General features: G+C 38.3%; 1 protein-coding gene across 2 annotated transcripts in view; it reads left to right on the plus strand.

Annotated features, from left to right (window-relative positions):
- Window positions 1-26,675, plus strand: part of LRCH2 (leucine rich repeats and calponin homology domain containing 2) — an 89,137-nt gene that overhangs the window by 33,379 nt on the left and 29,083 nt on the right. For both annotated transcript variants that reach the window (XM_072626780.1, XM_072626779.1), the window contains exons 3-10: window positions 1,964-2,090; window positions 9,678-9,783; window positions 9,861-9,997; window positions 21,478-21,611; window positions 22,154-22,241; window positions 24,311-24,422; window positions 24,606-24,703; window positions 24,816-24,874. In XM_072626780.1, the coding sequence (XP_072482881.1) occupies window positions 1,964-2,090; window positions 9,678-9,783; window positions 9,861-9,997; window positions 21,478-21,611; window positions 22,154-22,241; window positions 24,311-24,422; window positions 24,606-24,703; window positions 24,816-24,874 (861 nt within the window). The remainder of the gene's footprint in view (window positions 1-1,963; window positions 2,091-9,677; window positions 9,784-9,860; window positions 9,998-21,477; window positions 21,612-22,153; window positions 22,242-24,310; window positions 24,423-24,605; window positions 24,704-24,815; window positions 24,875-26,675) is intronic.

Genomic DNA, 26,675 nt, shown 5'->3' on the forward strand with positions numbered 1-26,675 from the left:
TTCCTTTACATTTTTCATTAATTCCTTTGATAATTCTTGACCTTTTGTTCTATCAAATGGATTTTGTTATTTTTTCTAGCTCAGTAAAATAAGTTTTTAGTAATTTAGTTGAGACGGCTCTGTATAAATAGATTAGTTTAGGTAAAATTGTCGTTTTTGTTGTGTTGGCTCTGCCTTCCCATGAACAATTAATATTTGTCCAGTTATTTAAATCTGACTTTATTTCTATAAAAATGTTTTATAATTATGTTCATGTAGTTCCTGGGCTTGTTTCAGCCACTGTACTCCCAGGTATTTTATACTGTTTACAGTTATTTTAAATGGGCTATGTCTTACTATCTCTTCTTGCAGGGTTTTGTTGCTGGTATATAGAAATGATCATGATTCATGTGGGTTTATTTTATATCCAGCTACTCTAAAATGATTCATTGTTTCCACTAACTTTTTAGTTGAATCTCTAGGATTTTCCAAGTATGTCATCATTTCTTCTGCAAAAAAGAGATAGTTTTCTTACCTCATTACCCGTTTGGATTCCTTCAGTTTCCTTTTCTTCTCCTGTTGCTATTGCTGGCATTTTTGATACTGTATTTTTCAAAAGCTTTTTTTGCATCTATTGATATGATCATATTATTTCGGTTACTTTTGTTATTGATATAATCAGTTATGTTAATCGTTTTCCTTATGTTATACCATCCCTGCATTCCTGATGTAGATCCTGCTTGGTCACAGGATATAATCTTTGTAATAAATTGTTGTAGTCTCCTAGCTAGTATTTTACTTAGGATTTTTGTATTATATTTGGTCCTTAAGTTGCATTATGTATGCCATTATAGAAATGAAACAGTTGACTAGTAAGTCTTTTTACTGAATACTTATCCTGGTACTCTTTTCTTTAGATCTCTAAATCCTGGTCCTTGATTTTCATTTCAGATTTTTGGAACAAATTATCTTGAAGAATGTCACCTAGTTCTAATGGTTTTTTAGCAGTTGCCCAAGTATATGATGAAAAAAGTGATTAAATATATTTTCTTTGTTATGTGTAGGCAATCTGAGTCTAGTGGAGGATGTTAACTCTCCTGGATTCCATGATCTGTCAACAAAGAGAAAGGGCATGATAGAGCATTAGGATGGACTATGCCTTGAGTGTTGGCATCCATTATTTATTATATGACTTAAAGACTTAATCTGTTTATCTTTGTATGAGTTTTAATATAGCACACGTAGACTTCCCCTAGTCTGAAAAATCTAGCGTGGAAAGTAATTAATATAGTTAGAGGGAGATGAGGAGGAGAGAAATCATTATTTCCTTTCCTCCAGTGAAATGGATAGGAAGAAACCGTTGCTCCTCTTAAGAGGAAGGAAGTTTAACAGAGCCCTTTGTTAGAGTTTTTGAGAATTGTGAAGGAGAGACAAGCTGGGCAGGCTGCATGAAGACCACTAAAGATGCTGAGTACATTGCCTCATGCAATTGAAACTAGGACTGTCACTGAGAGCAAGAGCAGCCTGGCACAAGAGTAGGGCACAACAGGTACTGACAGGGGCAGTTTCCAAACAGTGACACCCAGATGGTCACATTTCTCTCTCCTCACCTGCCCTACTAGTTGCAGAGAGGAAACATGGCTCTGTCGAAGCCATTGGTCTTTTGGGTGAATTCATTTCTCAGGCTTCTCATGGGTGTAGAGAGTGAATAGATACTGTCTGCATTGGGGAAGGTGCACTCATATTGCCTTTGTTGCCTTTTTTATTTTTGTCCTGATTAAATATCTTATGTTAAAAAAAGATAATTGATTTGTGCTGATACCTAGCTTGGAAGAGTCATGCTAGATATTTGAGAATCAGCAGGTGGGTTCGTTTCCTTTGTCAGAGTTATGCTATTGACTTTTAAAGTGACATGCTTTTCCTTGACAATGCCATGTGTCAAGTTTCAGAGACATTGCTGACAGTTTTTCTGATTTTTTTTCAGCCGAAATCTTTTATCAACGTTGCCAAAATATTTGTTTGATCTCCCACTTAAAGTTTTGGTTGTCAGTAATAATAAACTGGTATCCATTCCTGAAGAAATAGGGAAGTTAAAGGACTTGATGGAATTGGTGAGTAAATAATTATCAATTACATCTCATATGAACAATATATTCTACCAAATATACAGCTATCCCTTGTTATGGAGTGTACAAGATTTCACTAGAATGCAATTTTAAACAAAATTGCATTGCTATGGGATACTCTTTTGTTTATTTTAATGACATTTTAAGGCTCACTTTTCCTGGTATCTAATAATCATCAAACTAGGAAGAAACCCGAGTATAAGTCACTCTCCTCCAACAGTCCAGACTAGCTTTGAAGATGAGAAGGGGTATAAGAAGACTTATGATGTTCTCATATGTTTTAAAGACACTCTCTAAACCCATCAACATTTTCCCCATTTTATAAACAAAGGAACATAGACAAAGGACAGGAGAGTTGAATAAGGTTTTGCTTGATACCTGTGAGAACAGTAAGACCAGGAGGGGGAGAAAGAAGAGAGTAAGAGGGCTGAGGGCAGGAGACAGCGCAAAGTTTCCTTTGGCTCATGGAGCTTTTATTATATTTTGAGGTCAGAAATGTTTACGATGAAGCTATGAAGTGCAGGCAGTAGCAAAAATATAATTACAAATTAAGACAATTGCCTGGGATTATAAAATGAAAATGTTAAGGCAGTTTGGAGGGGTGAAGAAACAGTCAAGTGTAAAGTGCATTAGGGTCATGAGATCAAAGGATTTAGGGTGGGAGGGACCTCCGAGCTCATCTAGGCCAGCCCCCTGCTTTTACAAATCTCAGGGAGGTTGTGACTTGTCCAATGTCCTACAGGCAAGTAAAGTTCTAGGTCCTCGGACTACAAATCTGGTACTACTCAACAACTTCCTCTCTACATCTTTCTGTATCACAACCTCACACAACAATCATCATAATAGGTGTCAGTTTTATTTTTTATTTTGAATATTAATCACAAACTTTTCATTTTTCATTCAATATGTGCTCCCTGAGATCCTATTCTATTACTTCATTGTAGTATGGACATGACTTTGAGTTCTTGAAAGTTTATACTTATGAGGCACAAGCTTTGGCAAGTTCTCCCATTTTGACATGACCTGGAACATGGTCCTGGCGATGAACTGAGGCTGATTTCTCAGATCCAGCCCAAGTACGAGAGACTCAGCAGTGCTCCGACTATGGAAATCCATAAATCAAAGCAAAGCAGAATGTCCCCCAGGCCAGCGTATTCCCCTTCTGTTTCTGCAGTGATGGGGACAGAATAGCAGAGAAGAGGTGCGAGGGTGGTAGAAGTCTTCATTTTCACACGGTCTGTGGAAGCTTGAACTTAGCTGTTGTTACTCTAAATAACTTAGAGTTCATCATGTTTTTATCATTGTCATACAGTGGCCAAAGACTGACTGAGATGTATCATTCTTAACCTTATTTCAGTGAACAAAACTAGAAAAAAGAAGGTAATTGTAGCTAATTGGAAAGATGACTCATAAGTTTATCCTTGAAGAAACAGAGAAAGGAGGTGGTGGACTTGGTTTACTGTGCACCTACAGACAACAAGGAAACGTTGGCATAGAAAATTTGATCATCTTGTATTGTAGTGTTCATGATAAGTATTTACAAAAGACTGCCTTGAAAATAATTTCAGCTTATGCACCAAAAAAATCTCTACCAAAGGATGATAAGATGGAGAAATTCTGTGAAGAATTTGATAAGACCCTCCAAATTAAATTAATATACACTTTGATACTTGGATACTTGAGTGAATACAAAGGTGAGACTAGGTGAGGATGGTGAGATATGGCATGAGTTGGTCAGAGCATGTGCAGAGCTGCCCTTGAGGCTTCCAGCCAACTCACCAAGTACCCAACTGGCCAGTGCTGAGAGGGCTTGGCACCTCGGGTCAGTGATCCCCTGTTGACTGCTGACTTGGAAGAGCCAGTGACTCAGTGGACCTTTAAAAAGGAAGTGACTCTGTCCTTGGCTCTTTTTTCTTTGCTCTTCTTTCCAGTTTGGGGCTGTTTGTGGGGCTGTTTTGAGCTGCTTTCCCTAACATGTAGCGATTCCAAACCCCGCTGCCATCGCTCAAACTTGTTCTCTGTCCCCCACTAATTGCTCCCTTATTCCTGTCCCTTTCAACCTCCCCCTCCCCTCCACCAAACTTGATGGTATTTTCTAAATTGCCTAATAAGGGGTAAGCATGGAGGGACAGGGAAGTAGGGAACCTAACCCTGATTGTGCCCGTTTAGCAAGAGGCTGAAAAAGGGCCTTAAAGCCAATCTGTCAGTTTATGAGCTTTGGGGTCCTTGTATCCTTGAGGGGTTGGAGCAGTATCAGTCCAACAAATGGGAAAAATCTTTACAACAAGTTCCTCTGATAAAGGTCTCATATGCAATATATTTAAGGAACTGATTCAAATTTATAAAATGAAGATCTTTCCCTAATAGATAAATGGTCAAAAGATATGAATAGGTAGATTTTTTGGTTTTCTTTTATTAAAGAATGTTTTTTATTTTATTTTTTCTCAATTACACATAAGAACAATTTTTAACATTTTAAAAATAATTTTTGAGTTCCAAATTCCCTCCCTTCCTCCCTTTCCCTTTCCTTTAGAAGGTAAGCACTTTAATATAGATTGTACATGTGCAGTCATGCAAAACATTTTCATATTAGCCATGTTGCAAAAGAGAATACAGACCAAAAAAATTCCAAGAAAAATAAAGAAAGTAAAAAAGTCTGCTTTGATCTGCATTCAGACTTCAGCAGTTCTTTCTCTGGAGGTGGAGAGCATTTTTTATCATAAGGCCTTCGAAATTGTCTTGTATCCTTGTATTGCAAAGAATAGTGAAGCCCTTCATAGTTGGTTATTGTATAATATTACTGTTACTGTGTACAACGTTCTTTTAGTTCTGCTTGATTCATTTTGCATGAGTTCGTAGAAGTCTTCCCAAGTGTTTTTGAAAGCGTCCTGCTTATCTTTTGTTACAGCCCAACAGTACTCCGTCACAATCATTTACCACAACTTATTCAGCCATTCCCCAGTTGATGGGCATTTTCCTTTAATTTTCAATTCTTTGCTACCACCAAAACAGCTGCTCTAAATATTTTTATACATATAGGTCCTTTCCTTTTCTCTTTGATCTCTTTGGGGTACGGACCTGTGGTGCTATTGCCAGGTCAAAGGGTATGTCCAGTTTTATAGCCTTCTGGGCTTCGTTCCACATTGCTCCCCAGAATGGTTAGATTAGTGCACAACTCTGCCAAGGGCGTATTAGTGTCCCATTCTTTTCACATCCTCGCCAACATTTGTCGTTTTCCTTTTCTGTCACATTAGCCGATCCGATAGGTGGGAGGTGGCACCTCACAGCAGTTTGATTTGTTTATTAGTTTGTTTATTCAGGTATTTATTTGTTTGTTTTGTTTGTTCATTTGTTTATTTTAGTCAATTAGTCATATCCGACTCTTTGAGACCCTGTTTGGATACTGGAGTTGTTTGGCTTTTCCTTCTCCAGCTCATTTGACAGATGAGAAAACTGAGGCAAACAGGGTTAAATGACTTGCCCAGAGTCACCCAGCTAGTGTCTGAGGCCAGCTGTGAACTATGGTTCTTGTGACTCTAGGGCCTGTACTCTATCCACTGCACTGCCTCGCTGTCCCTGTTTTAATCTGCATTTCTCTAATCAGTAGTGATTTAGCACATTTTTTTCATTTGACTATAGATAGCTTTGATTTTTTTCTTCTGAAAATTAGAATAGGCAGTTTTTAAAGGGGGAAAAAAGTCAAAACTAATAAAACCATATATGAAAAAATGCTCTAGATCACTAATAATTAGAAAAGTGCAAAGTAAAGCAAGTGAGGCTTCACTTTACGCACTTTTCACACTGGCAAAGATGATAAAACAAATTGAAAATGGAATATGTTGAAGGAACTGCAGGAAAAATGGCATACTTGTACACTGTTGGTGGACCTGTAGATTGGTGTAGCCATTCTGGAAAGCAGTTTGGAACTCTGCTCAGAAAGTTAACAAACTTTGCGTATCCTTTGACCCAGCAATGCCACTACTAGGGCAATGTCCTATAGAGAAAGAAGAAAAAGACCCTACATCATGTACAAAAACATAGCAGCTCTTTTCATAGTTGTCAAAAATTGGAAATTATGGGGGTGTCCTCTTTGGAAATGGCTAGACAGATTCTAGTATATAAACTCAATATAATATCATTTTGCCGTAACAAGTGGTGAAATGAATAATTTTATACGAACCTGGAAATGCCTCTATGAATGGATGTAGAGCAAAGTGAGGACTAGGAGGGTAATCTTTATAGTCATAGCAATGTAAGGAAAATGTATTTGAAGGACTTGAGAACTCTGGTCAATGCAGTGATAAACCAGGAGCTCAGAGGACTGAGGATGAAACACCCCTCACCTCCAGCCAGGGATGTGAGGAGCTGAGCATGTATTTTCAGGCACAGCCAACGTGGGGATTTGTTTTGCTGGACTATGTATGTTTATGATGAGGGTTTTTTTTTTTTTTTTTTTTTTTTTACAGTGAGGTGGAAGGATTATGGAAAGGAAAGATTATAAATAAAAAAACAAAAACTTAGCAGATCTTCATTAAAAGAAACAAACTAAAACCAGACCCCGACATTTAGGGTTAGGGTTAGTAACTTACTCTTTGTGTATTGATAAAAACCTAAACTAAACAAATGGCTTTAATAACTGTTGTTACACTCGGAGGTTGAAGCTTAATCATAGGAACAGGAACCAGTCTGCAGGACTTCGCTTTAGCCCTGTTCCATCCAGGCAGCTCCAGGTGCATGTCATCTTGGGAGCTAGGCTGGGGCTTGGGCTTACACTCTTCTGAGTGTTAAGGCAACAAGCATTTATTACGTACTTACTATGTGCCAGCAACTGGTCATCTTCCCCGATCCAGAACTCTCCCTTGCCACCATTGAGTTCTGACCCTTCAACTCATGAGGTTACGTCCAAGACCAGACACATCTATCTCAGGATCTATTACTATTCAGTCACCTGTGATCTGGCAAAGAAACACAAAACTGAAGAGGCAGTCAGAGCCCTGGGGTCAAGCTTACCTAGTTGAGTCCCCCTGCTCTAGCTGCTCTGTGGGATCTGTTGCTAGGAGAGAACAGTAACCAGCCCTTGCCCTTACCCTTCCAGTGAGGGGATCAGAGCACTCACATGATTTGAAGCCCAGAAGAGAAAGAGGTAATTAAGGGTGGGTCCTTCCCTTCATTTATGTTGTATTTTTCAGTACCTACATTTCATACTTTCTACCTGCCCCTCTTACTCCCAGATGAGCATCTTTTGTAATAAAGAATAAACTGAAGAGAAAAAAGAGTTTAGAAAAACCAACTCATACGTCAAAAAATCGGATGTATGCAGTGTTTTATACTCATGTTCTCCCACCTTTGCAAAGAAGTATGAGGAAGTACCTACTTTCTCATGTCAACTCTTTGTGAACAAGTTGCTCATTATAATTTTACAGCATCCAGTTTTGATTGTTTTGATATTAGAGAGTGGAGGGAATGATTGTTTATTAAGTGCCTCTTATGTGCTAAATACTTAACAAATATTATCTCATTGGATTCTCACAACAGCCCTGTGAGGTAGATGCTAATATTATTTCCTATTTTACAGTTGAGAAAATTGAGGCAGAGGATGTTATGTGACTTCCCTAGAGTCACACCGTTAATAGGTGTTTGAGGCTGGATTTGAACTCAGATCTTTGTGATTGTAGGCTCAGTGTTTTATCCACTGTGCCTCTTTGCTATCCTTAGTTGTTGGACATTTAATTTGTTCCTAGTTCATTCCTCCCATAAAGAGTTGCTATTAATATTTCATTGTATATGGAGGCTTTGTTTTTGTCAGTGACTTCCCTGTGGTACACACACACACACACACACACACACACACACACATATATAAAGATATCTATCTATATCTATAGATATGTAGATACAGATATTGATATGTTATCTACATATCAACATATCTATATCTATATATATCTACATATCTATCTATCTATCTATATATCAGTGGAATCAAAGATTTGGACATTTTAATTAGTTTCTTCAGAAAATTCCAGATTGCTTTCTAGAATGATTATATTAACTCACAGATCCACCAATAGTATATTAGTGTGTCCATTTTCCTATACTTCCTCCAGTCTTACTATTTCCATCTTTTATCATCTTTACTCATTTGCTGGGTATGAGTTAAAACCTCTGAGTTACTTTGGTTTGAGATTATCTTGTTATTAGTGATTTGGAGCATTCTTCCATATCATCCTTAGTAGTTTGTCATTCTTTTGTAAACATGTGATTTCGTTCACTTTCCTTTATCTGCTAAGTCATCAGCTCTTCCTTCTCTCTGTCCAGTAAGGGGATTGTTTTGTCATTCCCCAAAGCATCTTTCACTACAGACACACGTCTGTCCAGAAGCAGCCATGATCTTCATCATCTTGAAAGTGCCAAAATCTGAATTAGCAGATGTGGTTGTCTGGAATCAAACTGGAAAGCTTTGATGAATGAATGCCTTGTGCAGCTCCTAGTTCAACAGCAACCGCTTTACTTATTTGTCAGCCAGAGAGATAGGGCAACCAAAGATTCAGAACATAAGCACAGATTTGGAATATAAACTTGCTTGTAAAACCTTCTGAAAAAGAATGAAGATTACGAGCATGATTACCTCATAAACAAAGAGAAACAGTAAAGGGGAAAGCCAGTTGAAAGGAAGCTCAGTGAAAGACCAGACAAGAAGGATAGTCTTGAGAGCATTTGAGGATGAACCAGAAGCAGTACATTAAAGTGAAGAAAAACTGAAAAGATCTGCAAGATCTGCAAGATCTCCACAGTCACTATACTTGATCTGTAACATAACTGTCCTGGATCTACTTATAGGGGAGCTACAAATAAATAATACTAAAGAGAAAAAAGATGGGAAAAATGGGTGGGTTAGCACAATATATGTAGAGATCATCTGTGCAGAAGGTCACACAATTGTTAGGGCAATGAAGGACTGATTCACAAAGTTATTTGAAGGAGGGGAATATATGAAACGCATGAAAAAACTTTGGATCCTGTTGATATTAAACAATGGAAAAATAGAGGAAGGGTAAGTAACCAATTTGCCCAACACCTGAACCCAGAGTCATGTGATTGCAGACCCTGTGCTTTCTGCACTATATAACCTGCTCAAACCTTTTCTATAGTTTCCCCTTTTCTTCTAGTCCTATTTGTGCCCTACACTTTCCTGCCTCACTTAAGCGGCCCATCCTAGCTGTCATTAGTGACCCAGTCACTTCTGGCTGAGCAGTAACTACGTTTTGGTTATTGCTCATTTTTCTGCATTGCCTGGTTGAAAGTTAATGTTCCATTGGAATTTCTGAGTGGGACGCTTTATTCAGTGATATTAGGTTAAAATGTGAACTTTCTTATGAGTAACTTTTGGTCAGTCACCATGCTGCTAACTTATTTACCGTGATGTGGTAACAGATAATAGATTTTTAGAGCAACTCCATTACCAGGATATAATTTTTTACAGGTGAGTGATCATGTGCTACATGAGTAATTTAGTTGGGATATTTCATAATTTCCTAAAATTGCTCATTTTGCTTTGTGTCTTTCACGTAGGATATTAGCTGCAATGAAATTCAAGTCCTTCCCCAACAAATAGGAAAATTGCATTCACTTAGAGAACTAAACATAAGAAGAAACAATCTTCATATGCTGCCAGATGGTAAGAAACACTCTTCTTTACCTAACGAGCAAGATATGAAAGTGACTTAAAATTTAACTTTTTTCCTCTCTTGACAGAATTGGGAGATCTCCCTTTAGTTAAGCTGGATTTCTCTTGTAACAAAGTGACCGAAATCCCAGTTTGTTATAGGAAACTCCGTCATTTGCAAGTGATAATTTTGGATAACAATCCAATGCAGATACCACCAGCACAGGTTTGTACCGGAAGCTTCTTCTTTCTTTCTTTCCTACCTCCCATCCCCATTTGCTTCTGTCTCTCTTAGTATTTAAGAAACAACTGAACTGGGGCTAAATTGGTTGTTTATGTGTCTGTATTTAAATACAACTGATTTCCTTCTTTGCCTGGGAAGGAAACTGCTCACTTTGTAAAGGCACACAGCTCGGGCAGCCTGGCAGAGAGCCACAGAGTTGGTGTTGGCAAGCAGTGCATCCTTCCATGCAATGTAATTGCTGCTTTCCTAATTAGCATTCTAGTGTTATCTCCAGTCAGATAATCATTGTAAAGCACTCAGCACAATGCCTGGCACATGGTAAGCACCGTAGAAATGCTCGGTATTGTTATTATTGTTACGTGCTTAGCCCAAATACTTTCATACAGTTCCTCAGTGCAGTAGTTGGTCAGGTCTGGTGCCCTGTAGCGTGCTTGGGGAGATTTCTTGCCTTTACACTTGACATGATATTTTTCTTTCATGTAGTCACTTTTCTGCATAGATTAGTACTATGCATGTTGTTTCTATAAAAACATGGCTTCTGAAGACCAGTAGCTGGGGTCTGGAGTTTCTTTGGAGTCTTTCATAGAAAAATCAGCCAATCTTTATTGGGAAGCCACAGTGCTTGCGATTTGCCATTTTTGAGTTCCTTGTTGTACTTAGCATTTTCTCCTACCTAGGGTTTGTACTAGACTAGAATATGGCATTTTAAAAAATAGCTGCTATATACAACGTGCCATACCAGATACTGGGGATACAGAGATGAAAAATGGCACAGTCCTTGCATGAAGGAGCTGGTTGTCTGGTAGGGAGGCAAGGCAGACGCAGATATCGACAAGAAGGCTTCTGTACTGTCTAATATTTTTATCACTGACACAGAGAAAGTTGTAGATAAATCAGTCACCAAGCGTTTACGAAGCCCCTAGCATGTTCTAGGTACTGTGCTACATGCTGGGATTACAGGGACACATAAGTATAGAGGAAGCAGACAAAATGTAATTTTGGGGGGAGGGAGGCATTAGCAGCTGAGGGGGATCAGAAAAGTTTATCAACTTAATGTGATAAACTAGTAGACACTAAATTGTTAATATCTAGTAATGAATTGCTAGGGTTGGCTTGCACTTACATGCTAGTTATTGGGTTAGGGTTATTGTTGCAAAGTATTTTTACTTATATTCGCTCTTATATAATATGATATACTTATAAAATTTGCTGATGATGCAAATCTGGGAAGGACAGTTAATGTCAGGTAATGGAGTCCAAAAAAGATCTTGATGAGCTACACTATTGGGCCAAATATTAGAAAATATGCCTTAATGAGGAGAAATGTCTGATACTTGGGTAAAACAAAAAGTGGGAGGATGGTGGGGCAAGAGAGCAGCTTGTTTGAAGAGTCTCAAGGGCTTGGCTTTAGTGGACTTCCAGGAGACATGAAGTGACTGCTCAAGCTCATCCAGGTCATCCTGACCCAGGTCCTCTGGCTCCAAAGCCGGGTCTATGCCACCCGCCTTGGCATAGAGATGATGATTGAATCAATTTGAGTTGATGAGGTTGCCAAGTAAGGAAGTATAGAAGCTGAAGAGAAGGAGTTGTAGGACAGGGACCTGTCTGTATTGGAGTTTCGATTACAAGTGGAGAAGTTAAGTGGTGGTGGAAGAAGTGTAGGGAGGAAATACATAAGATAACGAGAGGCAGTAGCAGAGTCAAGTGAATGGATCTAAAAAATACTTTTGTTGAGATGTTTTGCATTTTCCACAACAGTTATTTCCCAATTTTTCTCTCCCAATGGGCACTGCCTTTTAACTCTTCTCAAAGTTAAACAGAATGTAGAAATAAAACTAATGTGTCTGAAAGAATATACAACTTGTTACACCAATCGTCCCTCACTTTCTCTTTTTAGAGGATGCAAATGTGTTTAATCATTTGTCTCTAAGATCAAGACTGGTCATTGTAATTAATCAAAATGAAGATTTTGTAAGAATGAGTATGACCTGTATGCGTGTGTAGAGAAGTAACTAGTATCTAAAGAAAGAGGGAGAGAGAGAGAGAGGAGGAGAGAGTGGGTTGGGGAGAGAGAGAGAGCAAGAGAAAGAGTGGGTGGGGGAGAAAGCAGGGGAGTCTACCAGAATCATAAAGTGCTTGAAGTTTGGGAAGGAGATAGAAAAGGTGAGAGAGGCTCATGGAACTTCAAAGATTAAAACAAAATTTCCATATGATAATGCCAAAAGGTTTTGTGAAAAAAAGGATTGAGTTCTGTCCTTTCCCTTAGAAATAAGCATAGGCAATGCAATGGAATTCTTTCCACCTTCTCATTCAGGGGATCACATTGAACTCCTTCCTGTCACCACTGGATTCTTTAACAGAGGGTTCAGTTCTCAGTCCCTCTGCGTGGAAGAAGGATCCAAGACAGACAAAGTTTTATTCAGCAGAGGTAGAGAAAAACAGGTGTAAAGATTGTTGTGAGTGATATTCAACAAAAGGTAGACCGAGGCACATTCTCTCCAAGCAAGATAACATTTTATTAATAAGAATACTACTTGCTAATAGAATGGATTGATGGATTGCCTCAGTTTAGCCAAAGATCCTAGATGGACAGTCAGCTCCTTTTTTGTAAGCATAGAACAAAGAACAGAATAGGGTAGGTGAGGTAATATTAACATTGGTTATAGGATTGGTGACATCATGGGGGTGATGAATCAAGATTGGTTATATATCTGAGGCTTGGGGGATGACATGATTTGTTGGAAGTTGAAAATGAGGGGCTAGCAACAACCCCCTCCTCCCCTCCTGTAACTAAGAAATTTTCATTGTTTGAGTCCATCTCGAAGGTTAAAGATAATGGACCAGACTTCTTTGGAGAGGAAACCAGACATTCTTGAAAGATAGCTTGGTGCTGTAAAGATACTAGACTAAACTCCCTGGTGTCCACTTGCATTCCTCAAGGATAGCAGATTTCCTTGAGGCGAGAATAGATCATCAATTAGCAAGAGAACTGCATTGCTAAGCTTAATTCCATCTGAATTTCTTCACTAGGTTTAGAGACAAAGAATCATGACTTAAGTGTTACAGGACAAAATCAATTAATTGTAAAGAGTGTCACTAAAAATGATACAGAATCAATTTAATCTGCTAAAGACCTAATTAAAAGAGATATTCAGGAAACTACATTTTGCTAAATGATAGTGTTGAAAATGACAGAATATCAATAGTGATAATATATGCATCAAATGGCATAGTATCCAAATTCCTGAAGGAAAAACGGTTACATGAGGAAATAGACAGTAGAAGTATAATATTGGGGTAATCTCAGCTTACCCTTCTCAGACCTATATAAATCTAATCATTAAAAAACAAGAAAGAAATTAAGGCGAGAAATAGAATTTTACAAAAGTTAGATTATGGTAGACTTTTGGGAAGTATTGGATTGAAAGAGAAAGGAGTATACCCATTTTTCAACTACGCATGGCAACTTTACAAAAGCTAACCATGTTTTAGGGCATAAAAATCTCACAAACAAATACAGAAAAGTGGAAATATTAAATGCATCCCTTTGGGAACATAGTGCAACAAAATACATTCAATAAAAGGCCTTTGAAGCATAGATTAAAAATTAATTGCATACTAAATGACCTAATCCTAAAGAATGAGCGGGTCCAAAAACAAATCATAGAAACTATCAATAATTTAATTAAAGGTAATAACAGCATTGAAACAGCGTTGTAAAATTTGTGGAATAGAACCAAAGCAGTACTTAGGGGAAAATTTATAACTCTAAATGCTTATATCAACAAAAGAGAAAAAGAACAGGTCAACATATTAGGGATGCAACTAAAAAAACTAGAAATAGGACAAAATAAAAATCCCTCAATTAACCACCTCAGTAGAAATCCTGAAACTCAAAGGAGCTGTTATTAAAAATGAAACTAATTGAATCAATAGATAAAACTTTTTAATGAAAAAACCCAATCCAGTAAGGTTGATAAACAATTGATTAGTTTGACTAAGAAGAAAAAGAAGAAAACCAAATTACCAGTATCAAAAATGAAATGTGTGAATGCATAACACCAGAAAATAAAAGTGTTAGGAGTTATTTTACCTAACTGTATGCTAATACAACTGATAATCTACATGAGATTGAAGGATATTTTAAAAATATATAAATTGCCTAGATTAACTGAAGAGGAAATTGAATACTTAACCCTATCTTAGAAAAAGAAATCGAACAAGACGTAAATGAGCTACCTAAGAAAAATATCCAGGACCAGATGAACTTACAGGTAAATTATACCAAGCATTTGAAGAACAAATTATTCAATACTGTATGAAGTGTTTGAAAATATAGATAATGGAGTCCTACCAAATTCCTTCTTTGATACAAATATAGTTTTCATACCTAAAGCAAAGAGAACAAAAACAGAAAAATAAAACTATAGACCAATTTCTCTAATGAATATTGATACAAATTTTTTAAATAAAATACTATCAAGGAGATTATAGCAATATATCATAAAAATCATATACTATGACCAGGATGGATTTATACCATGAATGTAGGGCTGGTTCCATAAGAATAATGCTATAAGTGTTATTGACCACATCTATAACAAGACAGCAAAAATTACAGGACTATTTCAATAGGTGCAGAAATTTTTTTGACAAAATACAGCACCCATTCCTATTAAAAATACTAAAAAGCATAGGAATAAATGGAATTTTTCTTAAAACAGAAGTATCTTTCTAAAATGAAAAGCCAGCATTACTTGCAAGGAGGAAATGCTGGAGGCCTTTCCAATAAGGTCAGGGTGAACCAGGGATGTCAATTGTAACTATTACTATTCAGTATTGTACTAGAAAAGCTAACTGTAGCAATGAGACGAGGAAAAGAAATGGAAGGAATGAGCACAGGGAAGGAGGAAAGAATAGCATCATTTTTTGCAGATGATATTATGACATACTTAGAGAACCCTGGAGAGTCAACTAAAAATCTGGTTAAAACAATTATCTTCAGCAAAGTTACAGGATGTAAAATAGACCCACACAAATAAATCATCAGTATTTCTGCATTTTACCAACAGTGATCAGCAGGAAGAGACAGAGAAATTCCATTTAAAATATCTGCAAACAGTAGAAATACTTGGGAGTCTACCTGCCAAGACACTCAGGAACTATATAAACACAGTTATAAAACATTCATCCCACAAATAAATATTATGAATATGATATTGCAAAAGGCAAGGGATCTAGGATTACAACCAAGAACCACCTACCCAGCAAAATTGAGTGTAATCCCTCAGGGAAAAAATGGATAGTTAAAGGAAAAAAGGACTTTCAAACATTCCTGGTGAAAAGACCAAAATGGAATAGAAAATTTGACATTCAAACAGAAGATTCAAGAGAAGCATAAAAAGGTAAACATGAAAGAGTAATCATAAAAGACTCAATAAAGTTAAACTATTTATATTCCTATTTGGGAAGATGATACACATAACTCCTAAGAACTATGTCATTCTTAAAAAGAGTTTACATAGATAGAGGGCATGAGTATGAGTTGATTGTATTGGAGTGACCTTCAAAAAATGAAGGGGTGAAAAAGGGAGATGCACTGGGAGAAGAGGGGAAAGGAGAGGTAGAAAAGGCTAAATTTTCTCACATGAAGGAACTGGGCAAGGAAGAGCTTTTACAATGGAGGGGAGAATGGTGGGGGGTGAGAGGCAGTGCTTGAACCTACTCGCATCAGAATTGGTTCAAAGAGGGAAGAATATGAATATATATGTATGTAAATTTATATATTATATGTATGTAGGTACACACATATCTACATACATACATACATACATATGTATGTAGATTCAGTTATATATGCATATATATATATGTGTGTGTGTGTGTGTGTGTGTGTGTGTGTGTGTGTGTGTGTAAATGTAACTTACCCAATAGGGAAATAGGGAAGGGGATAAGAGAAAGTAGGGGAGGATGATTAAAGGAAAGGCAGTGATTAAAAACAAAATAGGCTTTTGAGGTGGGACAGAATAAAAAGAGAAGAAGAAATAGAAAAAATGGAATGGAGGGAAATACAGAGTAATCATAACTGTGAATGGGAATGGGATGAGCCCATCCATGAAATGGGAGCAGAGCGCAGAATGGAGTAGAAAACAGAATCTAACAATATGTTGTTTACAAGTGACACGCTTGAAACACAGAGACATACTGTTAAAATAAAGGGCTGGAACTAAATCTGATATACTTCAACTGAAATAAAAAAGACAGGAGTAGTAATTGTGATCTCAGACAAAGCAAAGGCCAAAATAGACCTAATTAAAACAAATAATCAGGGAAACTACGTTATACTAACAGATACCATAGACAATGAAGAAATATAAAACAAATTACAGCAAGTTTCTCTGATGGAGGCCTCAGTTCTCAAATACACGCACGCACGCACGCGCACGCACACACACACATTGAATATAGAACTGAGTCAGGTTTATAAAAGTAAGAACTCTTCCTCAGTTGATAAATATTCAAAGGATATGAACACACAGTTTTCCAAACAAGAAGTCAAAGCTATTTACAGTCATATGAAAAAATGCTCTAACTATTGATTTAAGTTGCTAGGTGGAGCAGTGGATAGAGTGCTGGGCCTGGAGTCAGGAAGACTCATCTTCCTGAGTTCAAATGTGACCTTAGACCTTTCCTAGCTGTTTGATCCTGAGTAAGTCACTTCACTCTGTTTGCCTCAGTTCCTCATCTGTAAGAAGGAGATGGCAAATCTCTTCATTGTCTTTGCCAAGAAAACTCCAGATGAGCTCACAGAATTGGACCTGACCTAAATGACTGAAAAACAATGCTATTGATTAGAGAAAGGCAAATTACAACAGCTCTGAAGAACCACCTAATACCTATGGGAAATGACAAATACTAGAGGGGGTGGGGGAGAAATAGGTACACTAATGAATTGTCGGTGGAGTAGTGAACTGGTCCAGCGATTCTAGAGAACAATTTGAAACTAGGCCCAAAGGGCTATAAAACTGCATACCCTTTGACCCAGCAATACCACTACTAGGTCTGTATCCCAGAGTGATAAAGGAAAAAACGATCTATGTATAAAAAAATTTATATCACCTCTTTTTATGGTGGCAAACAATTGGAAATCGAGGTGATACTCATCAGTTGGGGAATGGCTGAACAAGTTGTGGCATATGATTGAGACAGAATACTATTGTGCTATGGGAAATAACGAGCGGAGTGATTTCAGGAAAACATGGCAAGACCTACATGAACTGATGCAAAGTTTCTGAAATAAGGATGCTTCTGGTCATTGTGCACAGTAACAGTAATGTAATGATGATCAATTGTGAGAGACTTGGCTACTTTGATCATTAATTCAAGACAGTTCCAAAGAACTCATGCTGAAAAAAAGTACTGTCTACCTCCAGAGAGAGAAATGATGAACTCTGAGTGTGTAATTTTGAAGTATAATTTTCTCAATTTCTTTACTTTTCTGGCTTTAAAAAAATATAGCTAATATATAAATGTAATTTCACATGTATAGTTGATACATTGCTTGCCTTCTCAGTGGGTGGGGAAGGGGATGGGAGGGAGGGAGAGAATTTGGGATTTAAAACTTGAAAGATAAAAATGTTAAAAATAAGTAAATAATAAAAAAGAAATGCATTAATTTCAGTAAGGAAAAGGTCAGGATGGGAGGAGGTTAAACGAGAGGGAAGAGTCTCAACCAAATCAAATTTTACCCTCAGAGGGGAACAAAGAACTGAGGAATTGCTGAATAAGTTGTGATATATGACTGTAATAGAATATTATTTTACCTTAAGAAGTGATGAAAGGGATGGATTCAGAGCAACCCAGAAAGACTTATATAATCTGATTCAGAGTGATATATGCAGAGCCAAAATTTCCACCCAGAATTCTGTTCTAGAGGGCTTTTGTCCTTCTCTCACTATCCCTTCCCTGTTTACCATGGGGTTAGGGATGGAGGTAGTCATTGAACCTTCAATTTCATTGGTATAGAGAACTCCCAGGTAAGGAAATTCCCTCCATCAATATGAGCTGGCACCTTCTCTGCAATTTATAGTCGCTGTGCTGCTGCTGCTACTGCTACTAACTACTGCTGCTGCTGCTCTCTTTCGTTTGTCTTTGTACATATCTGTAAATATCAAGATGTGTATCTTGTACGTACGTGGTTGTTGGCCTGTTGTCTCCCCCATTAGAGAGTGAGCTCCTCAAGGCCAGGGACTGCCCTTCGCCTTTCTTTGTATTCTCAGTCTTTGGCACATAATGAGTGCTCGATAAATACTGGCTACTAAATAATAATAAATGATCAAATAAGTGCTAACTGACTACTACCTATGTGAGCTTGGGCAAGGCCTTGGCGCCTCTCCAGGCCCATCGGCCTTGACTGCCTTGTACCGCCGTGACACCTGGGGTTTTGACTTCGCCTTATCAAGCCCCCGAACAGCAGCAGAAGCAGCTTTACGGAGCCGCAATAGTTCCTGATGCGTGGAACTCAATTCTCAATACACTGTCTTTTGCTTTTTGTCTCTCCCATCAGACTGAAGTTTTTGAGAGTGGGACTGTCTTTGTTGTCGTCGTTGTCTTTGTGTCTTCAGTGCTTAGTAAATGTTTCCTGGCTTGTCTGCAGATTTGGGTCAGAGATCCTGTTTTACTGCTAATGAAATCCATGAGTAGGCTCAGGAAGATGAGATAAAATGAACTCTCCGCATATGTATCACCATCAAGCAAATGTGTTGGCACAATAAGTTAGGAGGACTGCGGTTGCAGGGGCCAGTTGATTTCCTTGACCAATGATCATTAAATAGGGGAATTTCTTTCATTGGGATAAATGGGTTTGAGAGTCAAGGGGTAGAAAATAAAGAAAAACAATTACTACAAGTATTAAAAATTCACAAGTTTCAGAGTTTTTGCTTTCTCTGATCCTGGGGTTTTCGGGCTCTAGATATTCTCCAGCCTTGTAGTGACTTCCTGAGCACAGCATTCTCCCATTTCCTCTTCTTGCCAAGGGAGTGATATTTCTCAAATGCTAAGTATATGCCAGGCATTGTGTTAAGCACTGGAATTAAAGAGGTCTCTAGTGCACAAGAGATTGAAAAATGACTAATCCATTGGGAGGTAAGGAGGAGGAAGTGCTCCATCTCATGGTAAAGATGTGCCTGCTGATGGAGCTGGGCATCTGTGTGAGCACAAGAAGTATGAAAGCCAGAGGGAAGTTCAATGATAATTCCAGAGGGCACAGTGGAAAGGGAGGCTGAACTAGATGAGGAGAGAGGAGGGGAAGCTGGAGGAAGGCTGTTTCAGACTAGGAAGCTCAAATTACAGTTTTTGGGAGAAAGTGAGGTAGAAATTTTGTTACCTATGGCATTGAGAAGCATTTGACTGGGCACTCTCACTCCCATGGGATCTGTGATGAGCTGTTCTCCTGAATACCAGGCTAGCAAATACTTCATTGTAGTGTTCTATGGGTCCTGACTGACATCACATCCACTGCCAGTTCTGTTATCTCACCCCATGTTGGTGGGGGTTAAAATGGAAGACAACAGAGCACATGAAGTGTTCAAGGGATGTAGGGTGAGGATTAAAGAGGAGGCCAAGTTTAGATGAGAGGAAGAAGAGGAAACTGTAAAGAAAGGATTATTAAGGAACTAGCAAGAAAATTAAGAGAGGGTAAGTGGAGCATCTTTAAGCACTTCCCATATGCTGAGCATTACCTTGAGTGCTGACAGTACAAATATTGGCAGGTAAGGCAATGCCTACCCTTGAGGGGGAAGATACCAAGCGCAGGGAGTTTATGGGAAAGAAACCTGGAGGCAAGCCTGGAGAAGGAGCCTGCTGAAGAGAGTCCAAGCAAGATTGAGGTGAAATGGCGGTCACAGGAGGGAGTCACCAATGAGGGGCAGTGCCCTAGGGCCAAGAAATCTCCAGGGTGGCAGTCTTGCAGATGAGAAGGAAGAGGAAGAGTCTGGAGAGGGTCCAGGTGATGATGTCTTGAATAGGGTCACAGAAGCCAGGGAATGGGAGAGCATTTCAGTGCTATTAGGAGAATTAAGAGAGAGGAAGCCTCTGGTTTTGTAGGCAACAGATGAGGAGCTAGTAGATAAGATGAAAAAAAGATTGGATTTGGTAATTAAGAGATCATTGTAGATAATGTTTTAAGTAAAGTGTAGAATTATTGTAGACATTGTTTTAAGTAGAATGAAGACAAATCAAACTTATAGTGATGGGGTGTGAATGGCGTACTAAAGAAATGGAAGTTGTAAGTGTAGATTTGTTTCTCAAAGTTTAGAAAGTGGAAGACAAGGATAGGTCAATAGCTTGGGGGTACAGCAGGGATCCTGGAAGGTTTGATTTTGTTTTGAAAAATGGGGAAAAACCTAAATGTGTTCACTGTTTTCTTCCTTTTTGTTTACTGAGAGAGAGAGATTGAAGATGAAACAGGATTTCAGAGGAGAGTAGTAGGGATGGATCAGAGGCACAAGTGAAAGGTGCAGCTATGGCAAGGAGGAAGTAGCCTTACAACAGAAGACTTGATCTCAGGAAAACAGGAATCAAGGTGACATGCTGTGAGGAATATGATAGAAAGTCATTAATATAGAAGGGATTGTGATTCCACAGGGAGAGTTCACTTCAATTTAGATACCATAAATTTGTAGCGGACCATGAGGTTTTCTTAGGAGGAGAGATAGAGAATCAGAGTTGGAACAGCGGCCAAAGGGTCAAAGGATGAAAGGGTAGAGGAGAGCGTATATTGAAATAGGTAGTCATCAGGTCAGGACCAGAAAGAGGAGAGGGTTGTGAATCACGAACAGGGAAGGAGGGATAAAGAGAGCAGAAGTAACAGTGGGGAGTAAAGAACAGGTTACAAAAGAATGTAGGAGGGGGAGAGGTTGTGGGCATAGAATGAATTTTCAGAGTTCAGGATCCTAGAGTTGGGGCACTTTTTGGTGATGGTGCAGTCTAAGGTGTAAACCTCTCAGTGGATGGCAGAGGCAAGAGTATTTTATTTCCAAATCTTTCAGCATATTCTTTTTGAGTTTGTAAGGATTTTTAAAAACAATGTCACCCTTTATTTTAATAGCATAGGTAGTGTTTTTGTATCCTCCAACGTTTCCATGGTTTTAAATTATTGCAGCTTCTTTCAAGAAGGAAACTTTGTGAAACAGATGGGAAAATGCTTAAGCTTCTGTTTTCTTTTATCTAAGAACAGGAGGAATCGATAAAACTTAACAGTTGGCTACATTAATGGTATCAAAATTTGACTTATGATAATAAAATCCAAAATATTGAAATATAAAAAAAATCTATTTTGGTACACTGATATGCTTGCACAATTTTAGGAGGAAAACAAAACAAATCTATAAAGAACTCCAGAAAATTGCGTTTCCCTTTGGAACTCTGTAGTTAAATCCACTTTCTCCTATGTTCCCTGACAGATATGTTTAAAGGGAAAAGTACACATATTTAAATTCTTAAATATTCGAGCATGTTGCAGAATAGAAAAGAAGCCAGACTCCTTGGATCTTCCATCATTAGGTAAAAGAATTCCATCTCAGCCTCTCACAGACAGGTAAGTTGGTTTTCATGAAGCTTGGACTGTGTGATATTTAGCTTTTAAATATGTATACACTTTTCCTAGTTTTATATATTTATTATGAACCCAAAGTTTTGATACTTTCAGTATAGCTACTTAGACACTTGGGAGAATAGTGAAAACAAGTTAAAAATGGTTTCTTTCCCATTCTAAAGCCTCAGGGGAATGGTTTTTTGGTATCCAAAGCCCATTATGTTGTACTTTGTGAAATTGGGCAGTTGGAATAAGGCCAGTGCAATTCAGCAAGCATTTATGGAGAGCCTAATACATGCTGAGGGCTGGGACTCCTTATGCACACCTAATGAAAGGAAAGTGTTGCATTGGGCCACGGAAAAGGTTTGGTGGGAAGGAGCACAGCACTTCCCCATTGTAAGCCAGGGGACTTTGGCCTTCTCAGAAGTGTGTGTTATTGGGGAAGGTTTTGTTCTGCTTGTTTTAGGTGTAGTAGATAGGATTATACGTTGAGGAAGAATGATCTGATAGATCTTTAAACAAATTAAATCATCATACTTTTATAGTATGGAAGATTTCTATCCAAATAAAAACCATGGTCCTGATTCTGGTATTGGAAGTGATAATGGAGAGAAACGGTTATCTACAACTGAAGTAAGTCTTGTTTTTCTTCTGAAAAAATGTTTTATTCTAAAATAGTCCCTAGTATTTTAAATAAGCAGATGACAAAAGGCATGCATATGCTTGGACTTTTCTGTCATTTTATTTATTTTTAAAATTTGTTTATTTTGAACTTAAATACCAAAAGTTTCCGTGTACACAGCACTCCATAGAAGAGGATTCAATATAAACCGTGAACTTCCATTTCACACTGTTTACTTTTTTGAAAAACTATGTAAGAAATATTCCACATCCTTTTCAAAGCTAGCCTGCTTTTCCGTGCTTCCTTCTAAGTTTTCTTTTGTTCTCTGCTAGGCACTTTTTATTTTTTCTCCCTCTCCCTTTCCACTCTCCCTTCCACACTAGCCTGTCTAATGGTAGAAGGCTACCATTAGACACATGTGTGTCACATTTGTCACACACACACACACACACACATGTAAAACCATACTATACGTACTTCTACTTATCAGTTCTTTCTCTGGAGGTGGACAGCACCTCCCTCCATAGGTCCTTTCTGGGTGATTTGAACAATGTTGCTGTTGCTGTGTACCAGGTTCTCTTGGTTCTGCTTATTTCACTCATTTCATGCAAGTCTTTCCAAGTTTTTCTGAATCCCCCAGGTTGTCATTTTTTCCATCACAATCATATGACACAACTTGTCTAGTCATTCCCTAATTGACGTCCATCCCCTCAGTTTCCAGTCCTTTATCGCCACTGTGAGTTCTTTTCCTTTTCCCACAATCACCTTGGGAAACAGACCTAAGGGTGGCATTGCTGGGTCACAGGGGTGTACACTTTTAGAACTTTTTGTGCCTGTTTCCAGATTGCTCTCCAGAATGGTTGGATCAGTTCACAGTTTCCCTAGCAGTGAATTAATGTCCCAATCTTTCCACATCCCCCCCCCAACACTTGTCATTTCCCCCTTCCATTATTTTAGTCAATCTAATAGGTGTAAGATGATGTCTCAAAGTTGTTTTAGTTTGCGTTTCTCTAATCAATAGAGATTTTTAAAAAATACGACTATATATAGTTTTGATTTCTTCATTGAAAAACTGCCTGTTCCTGTCCTCTGACTGGTTCTCGACTGGGGAATGATTTGTATTCTTATAAATTTGAAAAACTTCTTTATATATTTGTGACACAAGAGCTTTATCTGGAAAACTGTCTATAAAATTTTTCTCCCAATTTTCTGTTTTCCTGTTAATCTTGGCTATGTTGGTTTTATTTGCATAAAAACTTTTTTATTTAATGTAATCAAATTATCCACTTTGCATCTTCTTTATTCATAAGTTGTTCTCCTGTTTATAAGTCTGATAGGCAGCATGTTCCATGTTCTTCTGATTTTCGTGACGTTTCCCTTTACATCTAGGTCATGTATCCATCTTGACCTTATCTTGGTAGATGGTGTAGGATATTGGTCTATGCCCAATTTCTGTCAGACTACTTTCCAACTTTTGTAATAATTTTTTATCCCAAAACCTCAGATCTTTACATTTGTCAAACACAAGGTTACTCTAATCATTTGCTGCTGTGTATTGTATGTCTACTGGGTTCCACTGATGTTCCTTTCTATTGCTTAGCCAGTGCGAGATAATTTTGGTAATTACCACTTATATTACAGTGTAGTTTAAGGTCTGAGCCTACGAAATCTCCTTCCTTTGACAGTTTTGTTAATTCTTTCGATACTCTTGACCTTTTGTTCTTCGAAATGAATTTTGTTCTTTTTTCTAGCTCAGTAAAATCATTTTTTGGTAATTTAAGTAAGATGGCATTGAATGAATCGATTAGTTTAGGTGAAATTGTCATTGTTATTATATCGTCTCTGCCTGATCGTGAATCATTTTATTTAAAAAAAGATATCAGTGCTAATTTGATGTAGGATTTCAGGAGGAGAAATACATTTACAGTTTCACAAGTGAACAGTTGTGGTCTGTATCAGAAACTAGATGCAAAAATATTCTAAAATTTTGTCAGTAATGACGCAGCTTAACTAAAATTTGTTGCAACTTAATTCTTATGCTGTGTTCACAGTGTTCTCGCTGTCCTTTTATTCCTTCCAGCCATCAGATGATGACACCATCAGCCTTCACTCTCAAGTATCAGAATCAACCAGAGACCAGACTCTAAGAAATGACAATCACTTGATGGGAAGCAAGCTTGACTCTCATAAAGGTAGTTCATTGATGGAACATTTCCTCTTTTTGATTTGGGTACCTACTCCTTCTTAGACTTGATGTGGGCTCCAAGACCAGGTTTAAATGTAACGCCTGTACTTCTCCCAGGACATAAAGCGGAATGGTGTCAGAGGCTGTGCTTTAATATTATTATTTTCTAATACATGTAAACCTGTACTAGACCAGGAGGTGTATGATTACATTGACCCCAACCCAGAGGATGGAGCAGTTCCTGAGCAAGGAGATGCGCATATTGGATCATTTGTCTCTTTTCTGAAGGTACAGAAATATTTTTGCCCTTTTCTTTTTCCTTTTATCTCACAAAAATGGACTGAACGTTTTGGTTTGGCTTGATGACAAATAGAAAAATTATACATTTTTCTTATTTAAGGGAAGAGAAAAATATTCTGAAAAATCTCAGAAAAATGAAGAATGGGGAGATGAGAAAAGGTAAGCATGTGATACATACATAATCCAAAAAGGTTATTCGTGAACTATTTGTTAGGAGAGTAATTGAATATTTATTTGAAAGAATTTGGGTGTAATTATTTGCTCTATACTTCATTCATGCGTCCTATTTACATTAAACTTGGATTTTTATTACTTCATACACTTGTGTGCCACAGTCATCTTAGAAATCACTAAAAACACCTAAAGAGATTATATAGGTAGATAGACAGACAGCAGAGCATTTACTACGTGCCTACCATGTGCCAGGCCCCATGCCTTCATGGAGCTCATGTTCTGAAGGAGCTGGAAGGAACTTGAGATCCGCACATGGTGACAGGGAGGTGACTGGGAAGGTCAGTGGCAGCTGGGCCTAGGCAAGAAAAGGTAGAGCCTTAGCCGACTATCAGACAGTACAGGCAGCACGAGCATTTCTTTTCAAGCACAATAATATACCTGATGTCTGTGCAGAGGCCAGGTGGTGTTAGGCTGTGAGTCTGAGGGACTGGGCTTTGCATCTTGGCTCTGACACTTGTTGACTGTGACCTTGGGTGGATCACTTGATTTCTCTGAGCTGCACTCACTGTTTGATTCTCGTTCACCAAGTATTTATTGGTATTGTATGGAGGTTCCTTTGTCAGCCTTATGGTGGAGGAGCAATAGCAATTGTCTGTATTTGGTGTCTCCAGTTTCCTTCCTCTTATTCTCTTTGCAAACCCCTGCCATTGGGCTCTTGCCCACCCCCATCTTGCTCTCTTTAACGTTACCAGTGATCTCTTAATGGCCAATGTTCTCATTCCACATTCTTTGGCTCTCTTGGCCCTATTCAGTAAATTGCCAGATCACCTTGTTTCTTTCTCTGCTCTCCATTCATACACCACTGACCACCTTCTCCTTCTGTATCTGTTCTCCTTTGTGGGTTTTTGTGACTGCTTTCTCCCGATTCTCCCCCTACCTGTCGGGCTGCTCTTTCTCAGCCTCCTTTGCTAGATTTTCATCTCTGTCATGCCACTCACTGTGTCCTCTGAGGCTCTGAACTGGATTCTCTTTTCTCTCCTCTCTTATATCTCAACTCCATTGGGTTCAATGATCTGTATTCAGATTATTTTCAGATCAATATATTCATCCCCAATCTCCTGATTGCCAATCCCATGTCACTAACTGCCTATTTGGATGTCCTGAAAGTGTCCCAAGGCAGCTCTTGGCACAGTGGCTTGGCTTAGAGACAGGAAGACATGAGTTCAAATCCTACCTTAGACACAGCAGCATGTGACCCTGAGCAAGTGAATAAACTTTGGCCTGCCTCAGTTTCTTTGTCTGTAAAATGAAGATGGTAATAGCACTTACCTCCAAGGGTTATTGGGAGGATAAAATGAGATAATATTTGTAAAGCATTTTGCAATCCTTAAAGCACCACATAAACGCTGCTGTTATCGTTGTTTATGTATTTCAGATCTAGCGTGTCCAAAACAAAACTCATTATCTTGTCCTCTCAAACCCACTGCATTCTGAATTTCTCTATTTCTGGCATGGGTACCACCGTCATTCCAGTCTCCCAGGTTTGCAAGTGATGTATGTCCTCCTCAACTCCTCATTCACTTATTCCCACATATTCAGTCAATTGCCACACCACCTGTTTCTTTCTCCACAGCATGTCTGCTCTCCATTCATATGAGCCATTGCCCCAGTTCACACCCTCATTGCCTCTTCTCTGAACTAGATGCTACATTCCTAATTGGAGGCCTGGCCTCTCCCTGCTCTAGCTGAGAAAAGACTTTCAGAAAGTGTGGTTGCATGAAATCAT

The sequence above is a fragment of the Notamacropus eugenii genome, chromosome X (genome assembly GCF_028372415.1).
Source record: "Notamacropus eugenii isolate mMacEug1 chromosome X, mMacEug1.pri_v2, whole genome shotgun sequence".
In the NCBI taxonomy this organism is placed as follows: Eukaryota; Metazoa; Chordata; class Mammalia; order Diprotodontia; family Macropodidae; genus Notamacropus; species Notamacropus eugenii.